Below are 21288 nucleotides of genomic sequence, written 5' to 3' on the forward strand. Positions count from 1 at the left end.
GTCACCTCAGCGCTGCCTTCTCTTTTCCCTTCGCCATGAAGCTTGGAAGTGTATTTTGTGGGGTGAGAGGACACAAACCCTAAAACCGGAATAACTGAAAATACTACGTGTGAGGGTTTTGTTCCTCTACGTAGCTTCTGGATCTAATCTCATCAGAGTACACAGTTCAAATGGAAGAGCCCTGCTCTTTTCACTCATCTGATTCGGTCCCCGAAAGAGTGACCTTGACCCCGGGAAAGCGAGCGGCACTTTCCCGCAACTATTACGCAGCCTCCCGCCTCTCCGCCCCTCGGCCCCGCCCAGCCCGCCCCCCAGATACTTCCGGCCCCTCCCAGCCGCGCCCCAAACACACTTCCGGCCCGCCCCCAGCCGGCTTGCGTTCTCGCGAGACTTGTAGCATCCCGCCCACCTCGTCTGCCACAGCCTACCGGGATCTCTCCTGGAGTGACCGCGAGGGGCGCGAAGCCCCCGGATGAAAGCGGTCACGTTAAGCAGATCATAGCCAGCGTCAGGACCTCCGATTTAAATTCTAATTTCACCTGAGCAGGAATCAACTCTTAGTATAAGACAGTAATTGTAGTGTAAAGTTCGCTAAGAATATTTATTATTCGTTGTTACTGAAATTAGAATTTAACTGAAGTTCAAGTCCAAGTGAAACTGTGTTTCACCTGGCAACCCCACCTGGGATCGGCGAGACCACAAGCCAGCGGCCGGGCTGCCTTGCTGCCTGGTGCTCCACTAGGCCGCCCGGTGTGCACTGGCCTTCCTCACACCCATTTGTGGGCGCCTGGGGGGAGGCGGGGTCGGGGCGCCGCTGTGAGACAGTTCACTAAAAACGTATCGATTTTTAAAATAAGTATTTATATTTAACTCCTTTTTCACCATTAGCAACAGAAATTTGTTTTTAATCTTGAAAATAAAAAACATGGAACTCAAAGATGCCGCACGAGAGGACGGAGTCTGCGCAGTGAGGATCACTGCCCACCCTGGGGGTCTCCATCCTCCTGGCCAGAGCAGGTGAGGGGCCTCGTGGCCTTAAGTACCTCTGCGCACCGCGCTAATCTGTACACCTTTCCGTCCAGAATTTAGGGGCCTCTGCCCGAGCTGCCCCACCTGCTGCGCCCAGGCAAAGATTGCTGCGGCCCGGCCCAGGCTTTATTTTATTTATTTATTTATTTATTTATTTATTTATTTATTTATTTAAGATTTTATTTGTCAGAGAGAGAGAGAGCACTAGCAGGGGGAGAAGCAGGCAGAGGGAGAAGCAGGCTCCCCGCTGAACAAGGAGCCCCATGCCGGACCCTGGGATTGTGGCCTGCGCCAAAGGCAGACACTTTACCCACTGAGCCACCCAGGCCTGCACCAACACCAGCCCCCTTGCCCCAGGCTTCTGAAGTCACATGGTCTCACTCTGGTTCTGGGCTGTTCATCACAGAAGCCCTGGCCCAGACTGTGAACGTGAACCCCGGGATGGTGAAGTTCCATCAGTGAACAGATAATCAGTAATGGAAACTTTTATCATACTGAGGGCAAATCATCTGTTGGGTTGAAGTAAAGAATTCTCTGTTGAATAATAAACCCAGGGGCGCCTGGGTGGCACAGCGGTTAAGCGTCTGCCTTCAGCTCAGGGCGTGATCCCAGCGTTATGGGATCGAGCCCCACATCAGGCTCTTCCACTATGAGCCTGCTTCTTCCTCTCCCACTCCCCCTGCTTGTGTTCCCTCTCTCGCTGGCTGTCTCTATCTCTGTCGAATAAATAAATAAAATCTTTAAAAATAATAATAATAAACCCAGTGGTTGAAATGGAACTTGCCCAAATCCCGAGGGTGGAATATTCTGTCTTTTATTGGTGATGAGACTGATGAGGGTTTTATCAGTCTCTGGAGGAACTAAATTGGTTTATAAAGTTTTGGTCTGATTTGGTTTGGTTTTCACTCTTGCAGTCAGGACAAGGACAGTGCAAAATCAAAGAAAAATAGTGGAAGTCATTTTAATTAAACTTGACTTAGCAATTTCCTTGGGGAATAAGATCTCAGAGGCTAGAGTGTGGTCAAATTTGAAAGAGAAGAGGCTTACCTTGACCTAAACGCTCTTAAAGCTAGGACTCCGGGGGCGCCTGGGTGGTTCAGTAGACTAAGATCAGGTCATGAACTCCGGGGCCTGGGATTGAGCCCTTCATGGGGCTCCCTGCTCAACGGGAGCCTCCTTCTCCTTCTCACTGTGCCCCTCCTCCTCTCCACTTGTTTTCTCTCTCTCTCAAATAAATAAAATCTTTAAAAAACAAAAACAAAACTGGGGCTCCGAAAGAAGGCTCTCACCCTTGAAACCATTTTGCACCTATCCTAACCAGCCCAGGGGCCAGGTACTAGACAACCAGGGACAGCCTGTATGCCCGGGAAATTATTCACATTAGCCAATCCACAGGGAGCCCATGAAATCTAGCTAACCCTACCCTGCTTGCCATATGCAAACTGCCTCCTATAGCTCCAGCTGACTGTTACCTTGTCCTGGTAACCCTGCGGCAGCCCTCTCTCATTCTCAACGGTAAATAACCAAAAGTTCCGCCTTTCTTTGATCGGAGGGACAACATTTCGGTCAGCTGAGCAATCCATAACATTGTGTTGTTTCTCTTTAAAGACACCTTACGTAGTCAGTATTGTTCGTGTATTAACATTGAACTTGGGGGTGGTGGCACTGAACTCATGCCTGAATGAAGCTTATCTAATGCACGCTCTCTCCAGCAAGCACATCCCAGCCTCCTCACCACTAGGCACGTTGGACCGAGCACTAGGCCTCGGGGCCACTTGAAACAATGAGATCACCTACAAAAACCCCAAAAATATCTGACGACCGTGGCACAAATAGACCGTGAAAAGGACACTTGTTTTCCGCACAGGAGCTGAAAAGAGAAGGCCGAGCGTTGTCTTGTCCAAGCTCAGCTGGGCTGTCCCAAGCTTTGAGACACGGCCCCCTCCCAGCCGCAGAGCCAGAGCCCAGCCAGGGTTCAGAAAGAGTGACAGCGAGTGTCCCTGACCCTGTTGGGAGAAGAATGGCCTCTGGGTTAGAAGCTGGATGTGAGGAGGGCCATGCCCCGGCCACTGCCCACGAGGAAGGGAGGGACAGAGCCCTGGCCAGGCAGAAGGGTGAGGAGAGCTTGTATGTCTGCATGTAAATACCCTTTTCCAGAGTGCAGGGGTTTCTGGGAGAGTCACTGTTCCAAGTGAGGTCCTGGGAATTGTTTTTGTCAAGCTTCAGGGACCAGTGCTGGCTTCCTTCCAGGCCCTTCTCGGCACCAGGCATGCCTAGTAGCCCTCCACATAAAACGTGGCATTTCATCCTCAAAAAGCCCGAAGTGACTTGTCCACTGTCATACAGCAGGTCAGAGCCCCAGACCAAAGACCCCCTGGCCTCCAGATCGATTCTGTCCCCTGTCCCCTCCCCCCTCCCCCCTTTGTAAATCTTCTCTGTGGCTACAGTGAGGCCAGGAAAGAAGTTGCCAGAGAGGCTCCAGCAAACCCCTCCCTCCTCGCGCCCACCTTCCCTTTTCCTCCCTCCCCTTCCTCTCTCCCACCCCATCCACACCCTCTCCTCCTCTGGGAGCCCACTGCTCAGACACCAATGTCCAACCCAGCTGGGGGAGGCGACCAGGAAGCCCTAGGACCGCTTCCCCCGGAACTGCGTCTGTAAGCCTTGCCGATTCCACCACCGCACTGTGGGGGAGGGACCCCTCTTGGCTCTGGGTCTAGGACTGCTGACCAGGACCTGGGCACCTTGTCCTTCCCTTCAGGCTCCCAGAGTGGTGACCACCATAACAGCCTTGGAATCACTTGAGGAATTTTTAGATATCTGATGCCCAGACCAATTCAACGAGAACTTTGCGGCTGGTCTGAGGACTACAAGTCTCCAGCTATCTCCAGCCCTGCTGAGCTCCTGTGCTTTTTCCTAGGCCTTGGCCTCCCCACCCCCACCCCAGAAACCCAGAATTCTCTGGAAGATCAGGTAAACGATGTTACTCATGATAGAGGGAAGACATTTAGCCTATGTTAATTAATTAAGCTTTTAGAGGGGGGAGGGGTAAAGGGAGAGGGAGAAAGATCATCTTAAGCAGACTCCATGCCCAGGGCAGATCCCAGTGGGGGGCTCGATCTCTCAACCCTGAGATCATGACCTGAGCCAGAATTAAGAGTCGGTCCCTTAACCCACTGAGCTACCTGGACGCCCCTAGCCTATGTTAATTTCAATGTAAGAAACTTCCTCACATTCTTAAATGCTTGTGTTCAAACATATCATTTAAGAATGTAGAGTTTTCCAATTAGAATATTCTTAGCAGAGCGAGAGGCTAAAGGTAACCTTTACATGACAAAGAAACAGTGAGCTATCTGGGGATCTTCAAGGATCCCCTTGCACACTTGCTTTCAAGAGGTTTTGGGTTTGTTTTTTTAAAGATTTTATTTATTTGTTTGTTTGTTTGTTTGTTTATTTTAGAGAGAGAGCGAGCAAGTGGGGGGAAAGAGCAGGAGCGAGAGAATCTAAAGCTGACTCCTTGCTGAGCGAGGAGCCTGACTCCGGGCCCAATCTCAAAACCCTGAGATGATGACCTGAGTCGAAACCAAAGAGTCCGAGGCTCAACGGATTGAGCCACCCAGGCGCCCCTTAAGGGGGTTTTTGACAACCCAGAACTGCCTGTGACATTTTCACACAAGATCTCATAGCAAGCCGGAAAGCAAGACAGGCTCTCATCTAAACACCCTCTGCTCTCCGCTTCCTCTGACCTAGCTCTGCAATGCAGAAGAGCATGGGCATTTGGGCAACTACCTGAGCAGAGGGAGGAGGCGTGCTTACCTGGCTGAGATTTCTTTCCTAGGTGCAGTTAGGAGGCTGGTGTGGGGCCGGGCAGGGGTGTGGAACGTGGAGCCTGCGCTGTTGGGCCCCAGCACTTGAAGGGGTCAGGAACCACGGGAGCGAAGGCGGGTGCTCTGCTCCGTGGGGCAGCCGTGAGCACAGGGCGCAGGGCTGGGACAGCAGGAGTGTAAGAGGATAGCAGGGAGTGAGGGGCTGTGGCTTAGGGCGTAGGGGTGAATATGGGCTTGGGGGGAAGATGAGCTGGGCAGGGCTGAGGCTGGTAGAAGCAGGGGTGGGATGTGAGGGGTCCAGATGCCGTGCTAACATGCAGCATACAGGTGAGGGCTTCCACCTCTGGAAAGACGTCCCTCCTCCAGCTGCAGTGTGGACAGTGGCCCAAGAGGCACGGAAGCCGTTGGGGGGATGCCAGGGCAGAGGCTGTGATGGGTCAAGAGGCCGAGATGGGAGCTGCCAGGTCGGAGGACCGCCGAGGGTGGGGCTTCCCTCTTGGGCAGGTCAGTGGCAGTCTGTCTCTGGAGGGGATCGTGGCATGCAGACACCCAGAATTTTGCCCGCCCTCCCTGCGCCGTTGCCTGCCCCCTGTTCCTCTCCCCTTCTTTTCCAAGCCTCTCCTCAAGGAAGTGGGGTCAGTTGTGGCCACTGGCCTCTCATCCACGTGGGGACGGGCCTTGCAGCCTCATCTGGGCACGAGGGCAGCATCAGCTTTGGTTTCTAATGGGTGGAGGACGAGGTTCAGGAGTCTCCTTGGACAGCCTGGGGACTGTGAGATCCAGTCATACAGAGACCAGTGGGAACGGGAAGCAGAGAGCCCAGAGCAGGGATGCAGGGAGCAGGGAGGGCCCACAATGGCCATGTCCTTCTTTGCATCTCTCCTCCCCAGTCATGAGCACAGCAGCCCCACGGATAAGGACTTCCGAGTGTTAGAACAGAAAGGGCACCTGCAGCCTCTCTCCACCATTTCTAGAGGCTTCGGAGCTAAAGGATGTGTTCCAGGTTAAAGGTAGGTAATCAGCAGAGTCCGAGTGAGATCCAGTCCGGAGTCCAGAGCTTTCCTTTGGTCCCATTTGGTCGGATGCATTCTGTGTCTTTGAAAATTCCCTGCGGTGAGCCTAGCGCTGTCCTCTGAACTGGGAGACAGATTCAACTGACCTTTGTCCTTGACGCAGAGACCTAGTCCGTGGGCCCAGGTCAGGTACACAAAGGGAGAACAGGTCCCAGCCCTTGTTCTTTAAAGTGGGAAATCTCGTGTCCTGCTACAGATCCGTCAGAGTCTCCAGGAGATCCTGATGCCCGCAGATCACCGCACAGCATGGAAGGTCCGGACGTGGAGCTATGGAAGCAAGTGTTCCAGGAATTAATTCAGGAAGTGAAGCCATGGCACAAATGGACCCTGACAGTAGACAAAGACCTTCTTCCCAACAGCCTGAAGCCGGGGTGGTCACAGTACCAGCAGTGGGCCTTTGCCAGGTGAGTGGGGATGGTACGTGTTCCAGAAAATTCTTGTGTATTCGTTACTATGTATCCTTGCTCCTTTTCTTGTTCTATCCCATGCTTGCCCATTGAAGACTACAGGAAGTAAGGTGCACATCATCCAAGAAGTTTTAGCTTCGGTAAAGGGTTTTTTCCTTATTACAGTGAACCCCAGACAGGTGCAGGCCTGGGCGCTGGTGTGGGCTGCATGGGGAGGGGGAGCAGGGGGGAAGAGGGAAGGGGAGGAGCTGCAGGACAGCTGGGTGGGCAACGTTCCCTGCATATGCTCCCCGCCTTGGGGTACCTGGGGCTCACTATGGAGCCCAGGAGGGAGAGGCCCCGTGGGCTGAGGAGGCCCCTGGCGGAGAGGGCAGAGGTTAGGATAGTTGAGCAACATGCAGCATTCTTGCCCCCTCAACTCTGCGCTGATGGATCCTTTTAAACTAAGACCCTTGGAAGTCATCTAAAGCCTTACCCTTTGTTCCAGGTGGGAAAGGAGTGCTCCAAGGGTCAGGGGTGGGGCTGCCCCCTGCACAGAGGGTGGGGACCTGAGACTCTCTCCTGGGACTGGGGGAGAGGCTCGGGGCCTGCCCGCTGCCTTCCTCTCTGGAGGAGGGTCTGGGCAGAGGAAGCAGAGCTCTCTTCCCCTTGCAGCCCATGGCTTTCCCGGGCCAGGCCGCTGGCACCAGAAACATCCAATCAAAATCTCAGCTCTTTTTTTTTTTTGTAAGAACCTTGAACTCTGAGCTGGCCCATGACCAGAGCACCATGACCCAGAGGGAGGGCCGGGGACAGCAGCTCAAAAGAGCAGACCCCGAATGAGCCCAGTAAGGTCACCTCACTCACGGCGGTCAGAGCCTCTTGGCCTCTTCCCTTCATCTCATGGCCATGCTCACCCTGTGAGATGCAGTAAGAATCAAGACACAAGAAGGAAAACTTGACTGGCTCATCCCTCCCAGCCCCCTCCAATTCAGCCTCCCAGGTTAGGCGAGGCTTGGCTGCTAGAGCAGGTAAACCTCGAAATATCAGTGATTTGACCTAACACGTGATCCCCAGGTCACTGAGTCAGAGGAAGAGGAGCTGAAGGGTTTTCCAAGAGCTTCTGTGCCAGATTTGGAAGTAACACGTGTCCCTGCCCACATCCCATTGGGCAACCAGTCATATTGACCAACCTAACTGCGTGGGGGCTGGGAAGTGAGCGGGAGTGCATGGGTAATTTGGGGAGCGTGAAATGTCCCTGCCATACTGCTAGCTTCTGCCTTTCCCCTAATTCCTGTCCTGGGTGCAGCCAGGTTCTTGTGTGCCTTCTTCCCCTCCCTCCATCTATCCTGACATGTATTTATCCGAATATCTGAGCTCAAGAAATTTTCCTCTTCCCTGCGGGGTCGAGGTGTCGTTCTCTTGTACCCTGAGGCCAGGTGCACATAGAATATGAAGTTTTCCAGGCTGCCTTGAGCAACGAATCGGGTTGGGAGGGGAGCAAAAGGAGAGAGAGCTGGACACTGTGATCTCCCTGTAATACCGGCAGATCGGGGGCCCCCAGGCAACAGGGCAAAGCAACGTTTTTCCTCCAGACACTAGACCCTCCCTGATCTGTGGGTCTATGACATAGTCTTAGTCGGCTTGAGTGGCAATAAAACAAAATAAAATAAAATAAAAATAATATCAGACTGGGCAGCTTATCCCTGACAGAAACGTATTGCTCACAGTTCTAGAGGCTGGAAGTCCAAGATCAGGATGTCAGCTGGTCTGGTGAGAGGCCTCTTCTGAGTTGTGGACTTTTCATGGTGGAAGGAGCTACGGGATCTCTTTGATAAGAGCACTAATCACCTTCATATGGGGGGCGCCTGGGTGGCTCAGTCATTAAGCGTCTGCCTTTGGCTCAGGTCATGATCCCAGGGTCCTGGGATCGAGCCCCGCATCAGGCTCCCCACTCAGCGGGAAGCCTCCTTCTCCCTTTCCCACTCCCCCTGCTTGTGTTCCCTCTCTCACTGTGTCTCTCTGTTAAATAAATAAATAAATAATAAATCTTTTTTAAAAAATCACCTTCACATGGGCTCCACGTTCATGACCTAATCACCTCCCAAAGGCCTTCTAACATCATCACCTTTGGGGGTTCGGATTCCAACATGTGAATTAGGGGGCAGACATAAACTTTCAGACGGTAGTACCTACCAGCACCCACTTGTACCATCTGTGGATTTCCAGGCTGATTAAATGGCTGCTGTTGCACCCATAGCCTCTGAACCACTTCAATCTATATTTGAAGAAGCCTTGGTTTGGGGGTCTAGTCCTGCTTCTTACACCCAGCAAGTCTCTGCTCCTGGTGTGTTCCACATGCGCCTCATCTCCAGCGACATCATGTCAGACTTAGAAGGTCCCTTCCAGCACCAACAGCTTGGATCTGCATTTTCATGACAGACCCCTATGGGTCACAGGCATGTTGGTGGCACAGTGGAGACAGGAACGAGGGGCTCACTAACTTCTTCCCCTGCTAACCTCCACCCCAGTCAAGTCACATCTCTGTGTCGTTGGGCGTCCCTTCCTCCTTCTGGCCCAGCCCACAACTCGGCCATCCCGGGCCAACCTGAGGGTCTTGTCTTCTGTCCCCACAGGTTCCAGTGCTCCTTGTGCTCTCGCAGTTGGTCCTCGGCTCAAGTTCAGGTCCTTTTCCACATGCACAAGAGTGCGGGGAACCCCAGGGGCAAGGTGAAGATGAGGGTCTTTGCCCAGAGATGTCGGAAGTGCAGTCAGTCTCCATTTGAGGTTCCCAAGTTCACAGAAGAGAACATCTCAAGGATCCTGAACAACCTGGTGTTCCGAATTCTGAAGAAATGCTACAGAGAAGGATTTAAGTCGGTGGAGGAGATTCCTACCATCAAGGAAATCTCTCTTGAAGGACCACATGACAGTAACAACTGTGAGGCGTGTCTGCAGGGCTTTTGTGCTCGGAGTGGGTTAGGTGAGGCCGTGCAGTCACCAATGTCCCCATTACTTCCTGCCATAAGCTCCCCTGCTCTTGGGACTGCCATTCCCACGCCCTCTCCCGCTAGGAGTGGCGCCAGAGTGTACACAGTGAAGGGGAACGCCACAAGGGACACAGTGAAGGGGAACGCCACAGGGGACACAGTGAAGGGGAACGCCACAGGGGACACAGTGAGGGGGAATGCCACAGGGGACACAGTGAGGGGGAACGCCAGAGCAGACACAGTGAAGGCGAATGCCATGGCAAACAAGGGAAAGGCTTTACCCCAATCCTGGTATTCCGGGTCCACGACAGCCACGATGCTCCCCACCCACTGGAGCCCGAGAACAAACACCTACCACCACGTGGAGAGGAGAATCCAGGTCAGGACCTGGAGTCAGCTGCCCTTTTCTCACAGAACCCCGAATCTCAGGTGCTGGAACTTAAATGTTTGCTGCGGTTTTCTCATTCTGATCATTGTCGTGGTGATTATCATAGAGACCCTTCAGTGGATCTTCACATGAGGCCAAGTTCAAAGTCATGCAGAATGATCCCACGGAGAGGAAATACCCGGAAGAGTTAAATCCAGAGACAGGAAGTAGATTAGTGACTGCCAGGGGCTACAGGGAAGGGGATTAAACTGTATGGGGCTTCTTGGGGGCGGAGGGTGGGTGGTGATGAAAATGTGTGGCACAGGACGGAGGGCGTGGTTGTGCAACACTGCGAATGCAATAAACGCCACTGAATTGTTCATTCTAAAGTGGTTGATTTCATGTGATTTTTAAGGGTTCCTGGTAATTTCAATTCAATTCAATTTTGCGTAAAGGACGCTGAAATTCTGCTCATTCTCTGGAGAACTGCAACCAAAGCCTTTAGGGTTCACAGAACCGTTTGGAAATCTCATGAGACCTGTGGAGCCTCTCTCCCCGGAGAAGCTTGCACAGACCCAGTGACGTCAGCCTGTGGAGGCACTTGTCGCGGTTTTCATTAGGCTGAAAGCTTGGGTCTCAGAGCAGTGTTCTCCACAGCAGAGTCCACGTAGCTCGGGGCTGTGGCAGGGCCAGCCACGCCCATGGGGGAGATAGCCTTCAAACTCTATTTCATGATTCTTTGTGCTTTACTAGTTCTTGTAGCATGGTTTATAACGTGCGTTACTGTGCTAGTAGAATGGTATTGTGACACAGTGTGTAATTAAATAAATATACACCCATCTGGAGTGTGTGTTCAGTTTCTCAGTGACTTTTCACTGACTTTTTCATTCTCAGAATTGAAACTATACCCATTAAACAACTCGCATTTTCTCCCTCCCCCTTGTCCTACGAACGCCCATTCTTCTTTCTGTCTCTATGAAGAGGACTACCCAGGACCTCATAGAGGCAGACTCCTACAGGACTTGTCTTCTTGTCACTAGTTGATTGCACTTAGCACAATGTCCTCAAGTTTCATTCACGTTGTAGCGTGTGATGGGATTTCCTTCCTTTCTAAGGCTGAATAACATTCCACAGGATGTATATACCACACTTGGTCTACCCACCTGTAGACATCTGGCAGGCTTCCAGCTCTTGGCCACTGTCACTAGTACTGCTAGGAATGTGGGTGTACCAATAGCTCTTTGAGATCTTGCTTTCAACATACTCAGAAGTGGAATTGCCGGAACATACGGTGATTCTACCTTTAATTTTTGGAGGAACTGCCATGCTATTTTCCAGAGCAATTGTGTCATCTTCCACTCCCACCAACAGGGAAAAGCATGCCAATTTCTCCATATCCTCACCAACAATTATTTTCTGTGGGGCTTTTTTTGTGTGTTGTTGGTTTTTTTTAAATACTAGCTACACCAAAGGGTGTGACATGATATTTCACTGTATCTTTGATTTGGATTTCGAGAAAATGCAATTCTTTATGATGCATGCTTCCTCTTTCAAGGCAATATCAGAAATAATATTTGTGCATCTCAGCACAGATGGAAGTATTGGGAACACAACAGAAATGTGTGGGTAAATTCTTCACAGGCTTGCTATTTGTTTTCAAATATTTGGGCATAGTCTGTCTATCTATTTAGCAAACTCCAGAAACCTAACATGTAATAGTGGACAAGACAGTTACAAACACATGCCTAAGGAACAAGCATACCCAGCAGCCCATAAGGAGCCTTCTAGAAGCTGAGTGACCAGTGAGGTAGGGAGGACAGGCTGGGTCATTAACATAAAAAGGGGAGATGGAATCAGCCTTAGAAATCATCTTCTCCAACTCTATTTTTTTTACAGGGGGGTAAAAGGTGAAGTGATTTTCCCAAGATTATACGGTGCATTAGTAAAAGAGCTGGCCTTGCAATCCTGGCTCCCTGAGTCCCAGTGCTGATCAGCTTCCAGAACAGACCAGAATCTGCATGAGTGCGTGCGTACACATTTGCACAATGTCCCTGGAAGATACAGGGAGTTGCGAAACATCTGCCACTATCTCCAGACAGACTCTACAGTATTCAAAGATAGGCAGGGATGGGTGGAATGATCTGGAGTATGTCAAGAAGGAAAACCAACTAGAAAATGGCATTTAGATCACTGGGACATTAAGGGAAGTGGATGTTGAATGATTTGTGAGCTCACTAAAGACTAGCGTCGAGAACTTTAATTTCAGGAAAGAATCGGAAAGTCCTTTAAAATTCCAAGAAACGTTATTACATGATCAAAAGTTACTCTGATAACACACAGTGCTCCCATAGGGTGGGAGAAGCTAGGCCAAGTGCTGTCCCTATGAACCAGGAACGCACCAGAATTAGGACCCAGGAAATGAGAATCCCATAAACCTATGGCCACCACAACACAACACCTCAAAGTACACTTCCCTCCCACTCGGGACTAGGGAGATTTAAGAGACGTGTTGAGGAGGGAAGGAAGGGACGCAAAGAAGGAAAGACAGTAACTGATTTCTGGAGCTTACTGTTTGCCATCATCAGGAAGCTACCCTAAACTGGTGTTTGGCGAGCACACCTAATGGTCATTCTAGAAAGCTCCAGTCAAGAAATGTGGTGTGGTCCTTGCTGGTTGTTAAAATGCACTACTCGGTGATGTCACCCAAGTGTCTCTGCCCCATAACAATCCAACATCTGAAAAACAGGTAGAATAATAAGGTTTTGGAACGAGAACATTTTTCTTCTAGGAATTACATTTTATTCTTTTCTTCATATTGCTTTAATGCTCATACATATATCCTGCTATGGCAATTCCTTTTCCAGATTATGAATCAGTCCAAATGTATCATGTAGAATTTTCAAATCTCTATGATATTTCCACTAAGATGCCTTATCATCTTGCTGCATTTTTGCATTTACATGAATCAATTAAATAGTATCTCTACAAACCTTATATTCAAACAGTATATGTGGTATGGGATATTACGTAACATGAAATAATTATCTGTCAGTGCAGTAATTTTTCCTTTGTTTATATGTAGCACCGACACAAGGTTTTTGCACAAAAGACTGGTTTTATTGACACAGATTTTACATAAGTCATGGACAATTTGTGTGAAAGCCCCTATTTTCCCCCTTTAGAGATTTATTTTCCATTTGTCTATATATAACGTATACCTTGGCATGAAATGAAATTTCAAAACCATTGAAGGAGTACAACTAATAAATTTGAATTCCATTTTTGAAGAGCTAAAAAGAAAAAATACAATTGTTTGAGGTTCCATTGAAGTGATTTCTCATTTTCCTACTCTTTTCATCTCTTAACCTACTTCTCAGAGTTTGTCTTTAACTTGAGGCAACCCTCCGCTGAAGCATTGCCATATGGTTTTAGAACGCTCCACCTGCTTGGCGTCTGTTGAGGATAAAACACGGAATTATGATGAAATCGATCAAGACAAAATGTGGAGGGTGTCAATAGTGGCCCCTCCGGGGACACACTGTTCTTCAGATAAGAGAAAATAAAAATCACCCTTCGTTTCTTCCAAAAAACCCAATCGGCTTGACTTGAGTGTCCAATATGACAGCCACCTGTGGCAATCTAAATTTAAATGTAATTAAAAACCCTTAATTAACTAAACTAAAAGTTCTTCAGTTACACCAGTCATTCAAGTAGTCAAAAAACACATGTGTCTGGTGGTCACTACATTTGGACAGCACAGACATAGACCATTTCCATCACTGCAGAAAATTCTATTGGACAGCGCTGAACTAGACCATGTAGGAGTCAATTCATATAGGAATATACATGAATATACGCACTCTTTTCCTTCTTAGTCACAAAAGCTACTTGCTAAAGCTTATCTGCAACTCACAATCTTGTTTCTTTTAGCTCAAAATAGTGGTATAAAAATAGACATTTGTACAATTTCTCCAAATCATATGATGTGGTGTAAGAGTCCAAAGCCCTATCACGAATCCCATCTTTGCCAACAAAAAACAGTCTCATGAGCACCCTGTGGACTGCAGCATTATGGCCATGGGCAGAGTTCTCCCGGGGCACCTGTCAGGAAGCTTTGCTAGGGGCTCCTCATCAGCATGGACTAGTTATCTCTGCTACCTTGTACGGCCACCCTGGAAGAGGAGTCCTTAGGGGATTGCCTTTGCTCCCTGCTCTAAGGTGCATCCTGGGACTCCCGAGTTGCCCATTCAGGACAGGAGGACCATCCACGCAGGCCACGTAAGGCTTCCCAGGACGGACCAGCCAGGCCCGCAATGCCTCTGCGAGGCCAACCAGCGCACCATTTGAGTGTCCTGTGCCCAATGCATGGGCAGACAATTCAGCCCTTCTTTCGACTTTCGATGCCCAAATTATACGTAAAGTCTTTCCTGAGACCCTACACTTACAAAATACAATGAAAACATATGAAAATAGCAGTTTGTATAAACCGAAGGAAAGCTTTTCTCAGTAAAAGAAACAATTCATTAAAGCTCTTTCAAAATAAAATAAAATCTCATTTGGCTAGTCCCATAGAAATGCTCTTTTTACAACCCCTTTATCCCTGGATTCCTAAAAACAGTGCAATCAACTTCAGATTTTGGTCTCTAGGTTATAATTTTTTAAAAATGACACGTTTTCTAAAATAGTAAATGTGCATTACTTGGAAACAAGTATAGGCAAACAAACCTTGATATATAAGCCCATTTATCAATTCTCCAGTCCACAGAGAAAAGGATTTGCAAATGTGAAATCTGAAAAGTCATTCTTCCTAACTATGACTGTGGTTTCTAGACTGCGTCCTTAAGCGCAAACCTTATTCCGCAACACCAAGATTTATAGCTCCACAGCACAGGGAGAGTCTGCGGTCTTCTGGTGGATGGTATCAAAGCTGAAGGCTAAAAGATACTTTGGTGGTATAGCTGGGGACCGATTCTGTAACAAAAGGAACAAAGATATGCAACCATTCCCCATTTTATCATGTTCACACACAAATTCCTACCACCTCCTGTGATAAACGGACTTATCTATCACCATTAAGTCAGCTTTCACAAATGTCTAGTCATGCTTTAGAAACACTGAGATCCAAGCTAGAATTATTAACCCTCATTCTTTTGCAATCTTTCCAACAAACGGACACAGCTACATCAGCATCTGAGAAACTGTATGACCCTAAACTAAAAACTGACAGATCAGAAACAGACGCCCAAGGACCCAAGACAGCAGGTAAGACCCTAGGTGGAAGGGAAGATGGTTTATAAGCAAACCTTGGGCTATCCCTAAACCAAGCATGATCTTAGTAAGTACCCCTTTACTCAGTCTTGCTCTTCCCACCGGTTACTGCCCACTCTCCCTTCACAGTCAAATTTTGTCAAAGGATAGTCTACACCAATGGCTCTCAAGGTCAAGTTCCCAGACCCAAGGCGTCAACATCACCTGGGACCTTGTTAGAAATGCACATTCTAGGTCCTACCCCAGAGGTGCTGAGTCAAAATCTCTGAGGGTGGGGCCTGCAGGTGATTCTTAGGGTCACTAACGCTTGAGGACCAGCAAAGGGTTTCATTTGCTCATCATTCTTGAATCCCATGAGGTTGGAGGTCCACCTCACTCACTGAAGTGACTCACTAAAGCTACTTTTTTTCCCCTTAGCTATGGACTCTGGTCAAAACCAGCTGAGTATCGGCAATATCATATGAACCAATATGAATATATGAAGGATAGAATTATTATAATTATTTAGAAATAGCTGAATGAATTCAAAAGCTATCATCACTAAAGTTAATCTTACAAACCAAACGATTTTATCGCTGACCAACAGATCCAAAGCTAACTACCTATTTTCTCTAATTCTTTCTTGTATTTTGAAACAATAGCTCTCGGGTGCCTGGGTGGCACAGTGGTTAAGCATCTGCCTTCGGCTCAGGGCGTGATCCCAGCGTTATGGGATCGAGCCCCACATCAGGCTCTTCCACTATGAGCCTGCTTCTTCCTCTCCCACTCCCCCTGCTTGTGTTCTCTCTCTCGCTGGCTGTCTCTATCTCTGTCGAATGAATAAATAAATAAAATCTTTAAAAAAAAAAGAAACAATAGCTCTAAAATGTAATTATGGATACATCTATAAAATACAACAATAAAGGCTTTCACGAGAGGAAACTTATACAACCCAAAGTTAAATTTTGGCAAAATAAATGGTTCTGCTCTTTGTTTCGTGTTTCATACAAATTTCTCATTTATTTCATACTATTTCAGCATTCAAGATTGGGGATGGCCAAATGGATTGGAGATAACTGCATAGAGATTTGCTTAATTTAGTTGAAGAAATTTTTTAATTTGCCAAATAAATGGCATTTTTCATTCATGTCATGAAAACCCAGAATATCTGAATGTGACCAATCATCCTTAGTCTATGAACAGGCAGCCATACTAGGAAGAAGGTGGTGATTAAAAGAACAAAGGGTGACTTATGTTTGTGTGTTTGCAGCAGAAGGAAGGGCTTCTAACCTTCCAGAACACTTTGGAAACAGCCCCTGGGGAAGCTGCTTCCTGTTCTTTCCTAAGGTCCCATGACCTCCCTGTGCTTCTCTGTATTATCTCCACCCTTGGGAAACCAAAGCTAAAGGGATCTAGGTAATAGTCTGCCATCTTGTGTTTTTCCTTTTGTGATTTTTATATAAGAGGACCTTGATTTATGTAAGAAACGACTTTTCCTAAAATTGAATTTAAATGGATTTTGAAATGGAATCTTATTTTCCCATTAACTGGGATACTCTTTTGTCAATGCCATTTTCTTAAAAACTCATGTTCAGTTAGTAATGCAACGTCTCAAGTGTATGTTTCTGGGCCTCTCTGTCAAATTATTGATGATGTATCAAGTATTCAAGTACACTAGAAAAATTTGATATTTTAAAGAAACTATATATATTTGGTCCATGGAAAAATAATCAATTAACAAATTAACTTTATGTCATTGTGACTCATGTCAATAAATGTGTTGCATGAGCACATGAAATTCCGTATATTCATTTAAAAGAATTTTATTTTAACTTTTTAAAGATTATGTTATTTATTTATTTATTTATTTATTTATTTATTTATTTATGTGAGAGAGAGAGAGCTAGGAGAGGGGCAGAGGGAGAGGGATAAGTAGACTCCGCACCGAGCGCAGAGCCCAAATGCAGGGTTTGATCTCAGGACCCCGAGGTCATCACCTGAGTGGAAATCAAGAGTTGGACACTTAACTGACTGAGCCACCCAGGGGCCCCTAAGATAATTTTAAATATGATTAACGTACCTCTTTCTTTAACATCTTCGATATAGGCTTTCAAAAATTCTTTATCAAAGCATTGACGATCTCGTTCACTTTCCATCACTTCGACATCATCTTGACATCGGGTATTATCAAGAGGATTGTCCATAAGGCTTACAAATCTATTCGAGAAAATACGGACAATATCACATTTTCACCTGTACGTGTTTAACCACAGAATTCCTCTCATAAGAAGTCAACCTCCGTGGCCCTAAATCTCAAGTTCTTACTCATCCTTGAAGGTCACGGAAGATCATGTAATATTAGCGTATCGGTGGAACTGCCACGTGGAATAACCCAACAGGATTACGGAATCAGTCCTGCTCAGAGGCTTGGTGGGGCAATGAGAGCTACTTAGCTACAGATGGAAGACAGCGGGCAGGAGACCCTGAGGTGGACACTAACACTCGCTCTCCGTCAGACCCTTCACGCACCGGATCGTGTCCTGCCATGTTTGATAGTACTCCCAATGAATGATATCAAACTCTAAGATGAGGCGGCGTTAAATTATAAAGAACTCAGACGGTCACTATCCTCACAACTGAAAAGACAGATACGCCTACCCAAAAAAGAAGCTCAAGGAGAGAAACTAAAATGACATTTGCTCTCCTGTCTTTACAGTTTTGAAAGATGTTTTGATGTGAAAGGCAATGTAATTATTTCGATTCAAACTTGGAAATCCCTCCAATAGTCTCTGGCTGCAAGTGTGGGCCCTGCTGGCTTGGGTGGTATTGTTCTCATTGGTTTGTGGAAGTTCTATACATGTGGAAGATAAAGCCCACCTGCCCTTTTTTAGTACATGTATTTCCCAGTTCATCTTCCTTGTAATTTTATTTAATGTCTAAATGTGGAGAAAGCAAAAAAGTTTCAATCTCTTTGTGGATAAATCCACGCAACTTTTCCTTTGCAAGCTCTTTTTTTTTTAAGGTTCTATTTATTTATTTGAGAGAGGGAGAGAGAGAGAGAGAGAGAGACAGCTTGGGGGGGGGCACAGGAAGAGGAAGCCCGACACGGGGCTCAATCCCAGGACCCTGGGATCACGACCTGAGCCCAAAGCAGACACTTAACCGACTGAGCCACCCAGGCGTCCTCTCTGCAAGCTCTTTGATTGAGTTAATTTTATCATCTATCCCCATCCAAAAAAAAAAAAAAAAAGCCTGTATTTTATCATTCTTCAATGTTTTATCACAGTAATCACTGTACGTATTTTAAAATTTGAATAGTGCAAGGATACTTTTTAACTTAAAACCATAGTGTCTCACCCGATCTCTGTGTCTCAGATCCCCAGAGGCAATCTCTTTCATCAATCATTATTTTTACTTAACCTACTTTTAGGTAGGATCAATACTTCAATGTTGTTTAATCAAGTGGGATGGAGGTATTCCTTCCCTTCTCTTCAGTTCCCCAACCCTCCCACCTCTCAGTTTTTATGATCTATACTTTCACTTTTTCAACATTCCACTATGAAAATTGCCAACATTCAGAAAAGTCAAAAAAAAAAAAAAGTTAGAGTGAACAGCCCTGTCCTCACTACTTGGTCCATACTTAAGATCTTACTGCACCTGCTTTATCACATACCCATCTGTGTATCCAACCCCTTGATCTACTCATCGAGCCACCTTATTTTCTGATGCATTCAAAGCACGTCACAGACATCAAATACTTTTACACCGTTAACACCAACGCCATCTGCATTCTGATCCGAAACCATATTTAACTTTTCTATCTTGCCTGCAGTTTGATTCTAAAACTGAAAAATTCATGTTTTTGTGACAATTATGTGGAAAGGCTCCGTGACACCTTCATGTTTAAGGCTAAGACCACAAAATGTTGGCTGGGCATCCACACATGCAGACCGTCCTTGCCCAGCTGCCAGCCCACATGTGGGTGACCACACAGGCAAAGAGCTGCTAGTCCCTGGTGAGTCTCTAAACATAAAAATCCAGGGTCTTTCCCTCTACGGCCACCCTAGATGAAACCTCAGACTTTTGGTCAGATGCTGAGTGGTCTACCCAATGGAATCGAGGAGGAGATTGGAAGGCGGGGGATCATTTGTTTATATGAAATTGTCCTTTTGTTTTTAGCACCCTGCCTCAATCTGCACCAACCCAGACCTGGGATTTCTGACCACGTGCTTCTTCGGAGTTGTCCAGGGCCAATGGGCTCATTTCTTGGTTTGGTTTCGGAGCTTGAGCCTATTCCATTCTATTTTTATCAGTCACCACTGTTGCGTCTGCCTTCCCCTGCTTTCTCCATCATGGCGGGCTTATAGGTTTTATCTTTTTCCTCATCTCAACAGGGTCTCAAGAGGGATGGTCAAACCACTATCAGTAACATGGCATTTCTTATTCTTTTTATAGTCTCCTTTTTCTATTTAATCTGTGGCTTAATCTAGATGTCTCCCTATACGACACAGCATATATATGGCTATAGGCCATAAGCTTTCTGACCCTGTAAAGTGAACAACGGGCTTTGTCTTTCCCTAATTAGCCCACGTCCCTAACGGTGTATTCAGTCATTAGACCTTCCCCACTGGTTTACAAAGATCCCCGTATCATAGATGAGACTCACTTCCAGTACTACCTACTCTGTTTAATAATTCATCTACAGATCATTGCCTCGCACCACCTCATTTTGATTATTATACCTTTTTTTTTTAAAGATTTTATTTATTTATTTATTCAACAGAGATAGAGACAGCCAGCGAGAGAGGAAACACAAGCAGGGGGAGTGGGAGAGGAAGAAGCAGGCTCATAGCGGAGGAGCCTGGTGTGGGGCTCGATCCCATAACGCTGGGATCACGCCCTGAGCCAAAGGCAGACACTTAACCGCTGTGCCACCCAGGCGCCCCTGATTATTATACCTTTTAAACACATTGTCATTCTCAGTAAGGCAAAATTCTGTCCCGTTACTCTTGTTTTCGAAAATTATTGTCGTTGTTCTTAGCTTGTTGCCTTTCAGATATACTTTCCAATCAGTTGTTCAAGTGCCACAAACGAAATCCCACTGGAGATATGGCTGGAATCACATTACACTGAAGTATAATTTTTCAAAGAAATCGCATCTTTATCTCCTTTTTATCCAGAAAAGTCACAGTATGTCTTTCCAAATACTCAAAACCTCCTTGGTAGCCTTTGGGAACATTTTTTCGTTTTCTTCACATAAGAGAGCGATTTTACTAGCATTTTTTCTAGATTTCTTTTTTTAGATTTTTATATTTTTGGCTAATACAACTACTGCCATCATTTTGTCCATTATTTTCCTATAGGTTATTCCTAAGAAACCAGTGAGACATAGAGGTCTTAATGCACACTTATATCCAGTGTTTTTATTAAACTTTTATTAATTCAAAGAGCTTCCATCTGATTCTTTTAGATTTCCAAGTCCTACGATTATATCATTTGAATGACTCCCGACCAGGAGTTCCCTTCCTGTCCTTGGTCGTGAAGTTGCCACGCCTGCTCCCGGTTGCCCGAGTGTGGAAGGGGCTCCAAGGTGGGGGAGGGTCCTGCTCCCCCTCCCATCAGGGGGGCCTCTTCTTATCCAGAAGACATTCTTAAGACAGCCAAGGGCAGGGGAAGATCCATTCCGGTGGAAGGAGCATAGTGGGCCAGTGGGGAGAAATGTCATAACCCTGTTCATCTTGTGTTTAACTCGGAAATGAATGTAGTCTCTCTCTTTGCAATAGTTCACTTCTCTATTTCTGTCTGCTATGCACCTTATTGCCAAGGTTGGAAGATGAGAAAGGTTTATGCCGACAGCGACCATTTACCACTGAAAGAACTGGACGTCTCTGGGAAATTGAGTGGTGGTTTGAGCAAACACCTGGTGCTTAAGGCAGGTGGGTCTCTGGACACGGGGAGCACGTGGCTCTCACGGGAGCAGCCACGTGTCCAGGGGGTCTGGAGTCAGCTTCCCGGGAGGGTGGAGCTAGGGCTTCTCAAGTTCACTTTCAAGATCAGAAGACTGTTCAATGTCTCACGCCAGATTAGAATCTGTATCACATTTGCAGGGATGGTTTTTCTTCGTTTGGGGTGGTTCACAGGTTCCTTTAAGGAAACCAAAAAAGGGTAAGACAACCAGGGAGCCCTGGGAATGTGCTTTGTAGCACTTCAAACGGCCGTAGCATTTTGTCCAGAAATCCTCTGGAATCGACCTCCCTGTGCCATTGGCCAAAAACTTTAAAATCCTGTAAAAAGGCAAGTGAGGGGCGCCTGGGTAGCGCAGTCGTTAAGCGTCTGCTTCGGCTCAGGGCGTGATCCTGGCGTTCCGGGATC

General features: G+C 47.0%; 2 protein-coding genes across 12 annotated transcripts in view; one reads left to right on the forward strand and one right to left on the reverse strand.

Annotated features, from left to right (window-relative positions):
* Positions 1-393: 393 nt before the first annotated feature.
* On the forward strand, positions 394-10514 carry RTP3 (receptor transporter protein 3). Of its 4 annotated transcripts, none has more exons than XM_026500673.4 (3): positions 394-1017; positions 6123-6330; positions 8949-10514. In XM_026500673.4, exons 2-3 carry the CDS (start codon positions 6173-6175, stop codon positions 9820-9822), a joined length of 1032 nt encoding a protein of 343 aa, XP_026356458.3. In that variant the 5' UTR covers positions 394-1017; positions 6123-6172; the 3' UTR covers positions 9823-10514. The 4 variants fall into 4 exon arrangements, with proteins under 4 accessions (XP_026356458.3, XP_044240736.3, XP_044240737.3 ...); XM_044384801.3 differs by lacking the exon at positions 394-1017 and adding an exon at positions 3744-3999; XM_044384802.3 differs by lacking the exon at positions 394-1017 and adding an exon at positions 5372-5863.
* Positions 10515-12445: 1931 nt separating this feature from the next.
* The window catches only part of LRRC2 (leucine rich repeat containing 2), a 43187-nt gene continuing 34344 nt past the window's right edge, over positions 12446-21288 (reverse strand). For all 8 annotated transcript variants that reach the window (XM_048226864.2, XM_048226862.2, XM_044384800.3 and 5 more), the window contains 2 exons: positions 16997-17133; positions 12446-14640 (listed from right to left, as the gene is read on the reverse strand). In XM_048226864.2, coding sequence (XP_048082821.1) covers positions 14591-14640; positions 16997-17133 — 187 coding nt within the window. In that variant the 3' untranslated portion in view covers positions 12446-14590. The remainder of the gene's footprint in view (positions 14641-16996; positions 17134-21288) is intronic.

This window comes from Ursus arctos, unplaced genomic scaffold (genome assembly GCF_023065955.2).
Source record: "Ursus arctos isolate Adak ecotype North America unplaced genomic scaffold, UrsArc2.0 scaffold_14, whole genome shotgun sequence".
NCBI classification, from domain to species: domain Eukaryota; kingdom Metazoa; phylum Chordata; class Mammalia; order Carnivora; family Ursidae; genus Ursus; species Ursus arctos.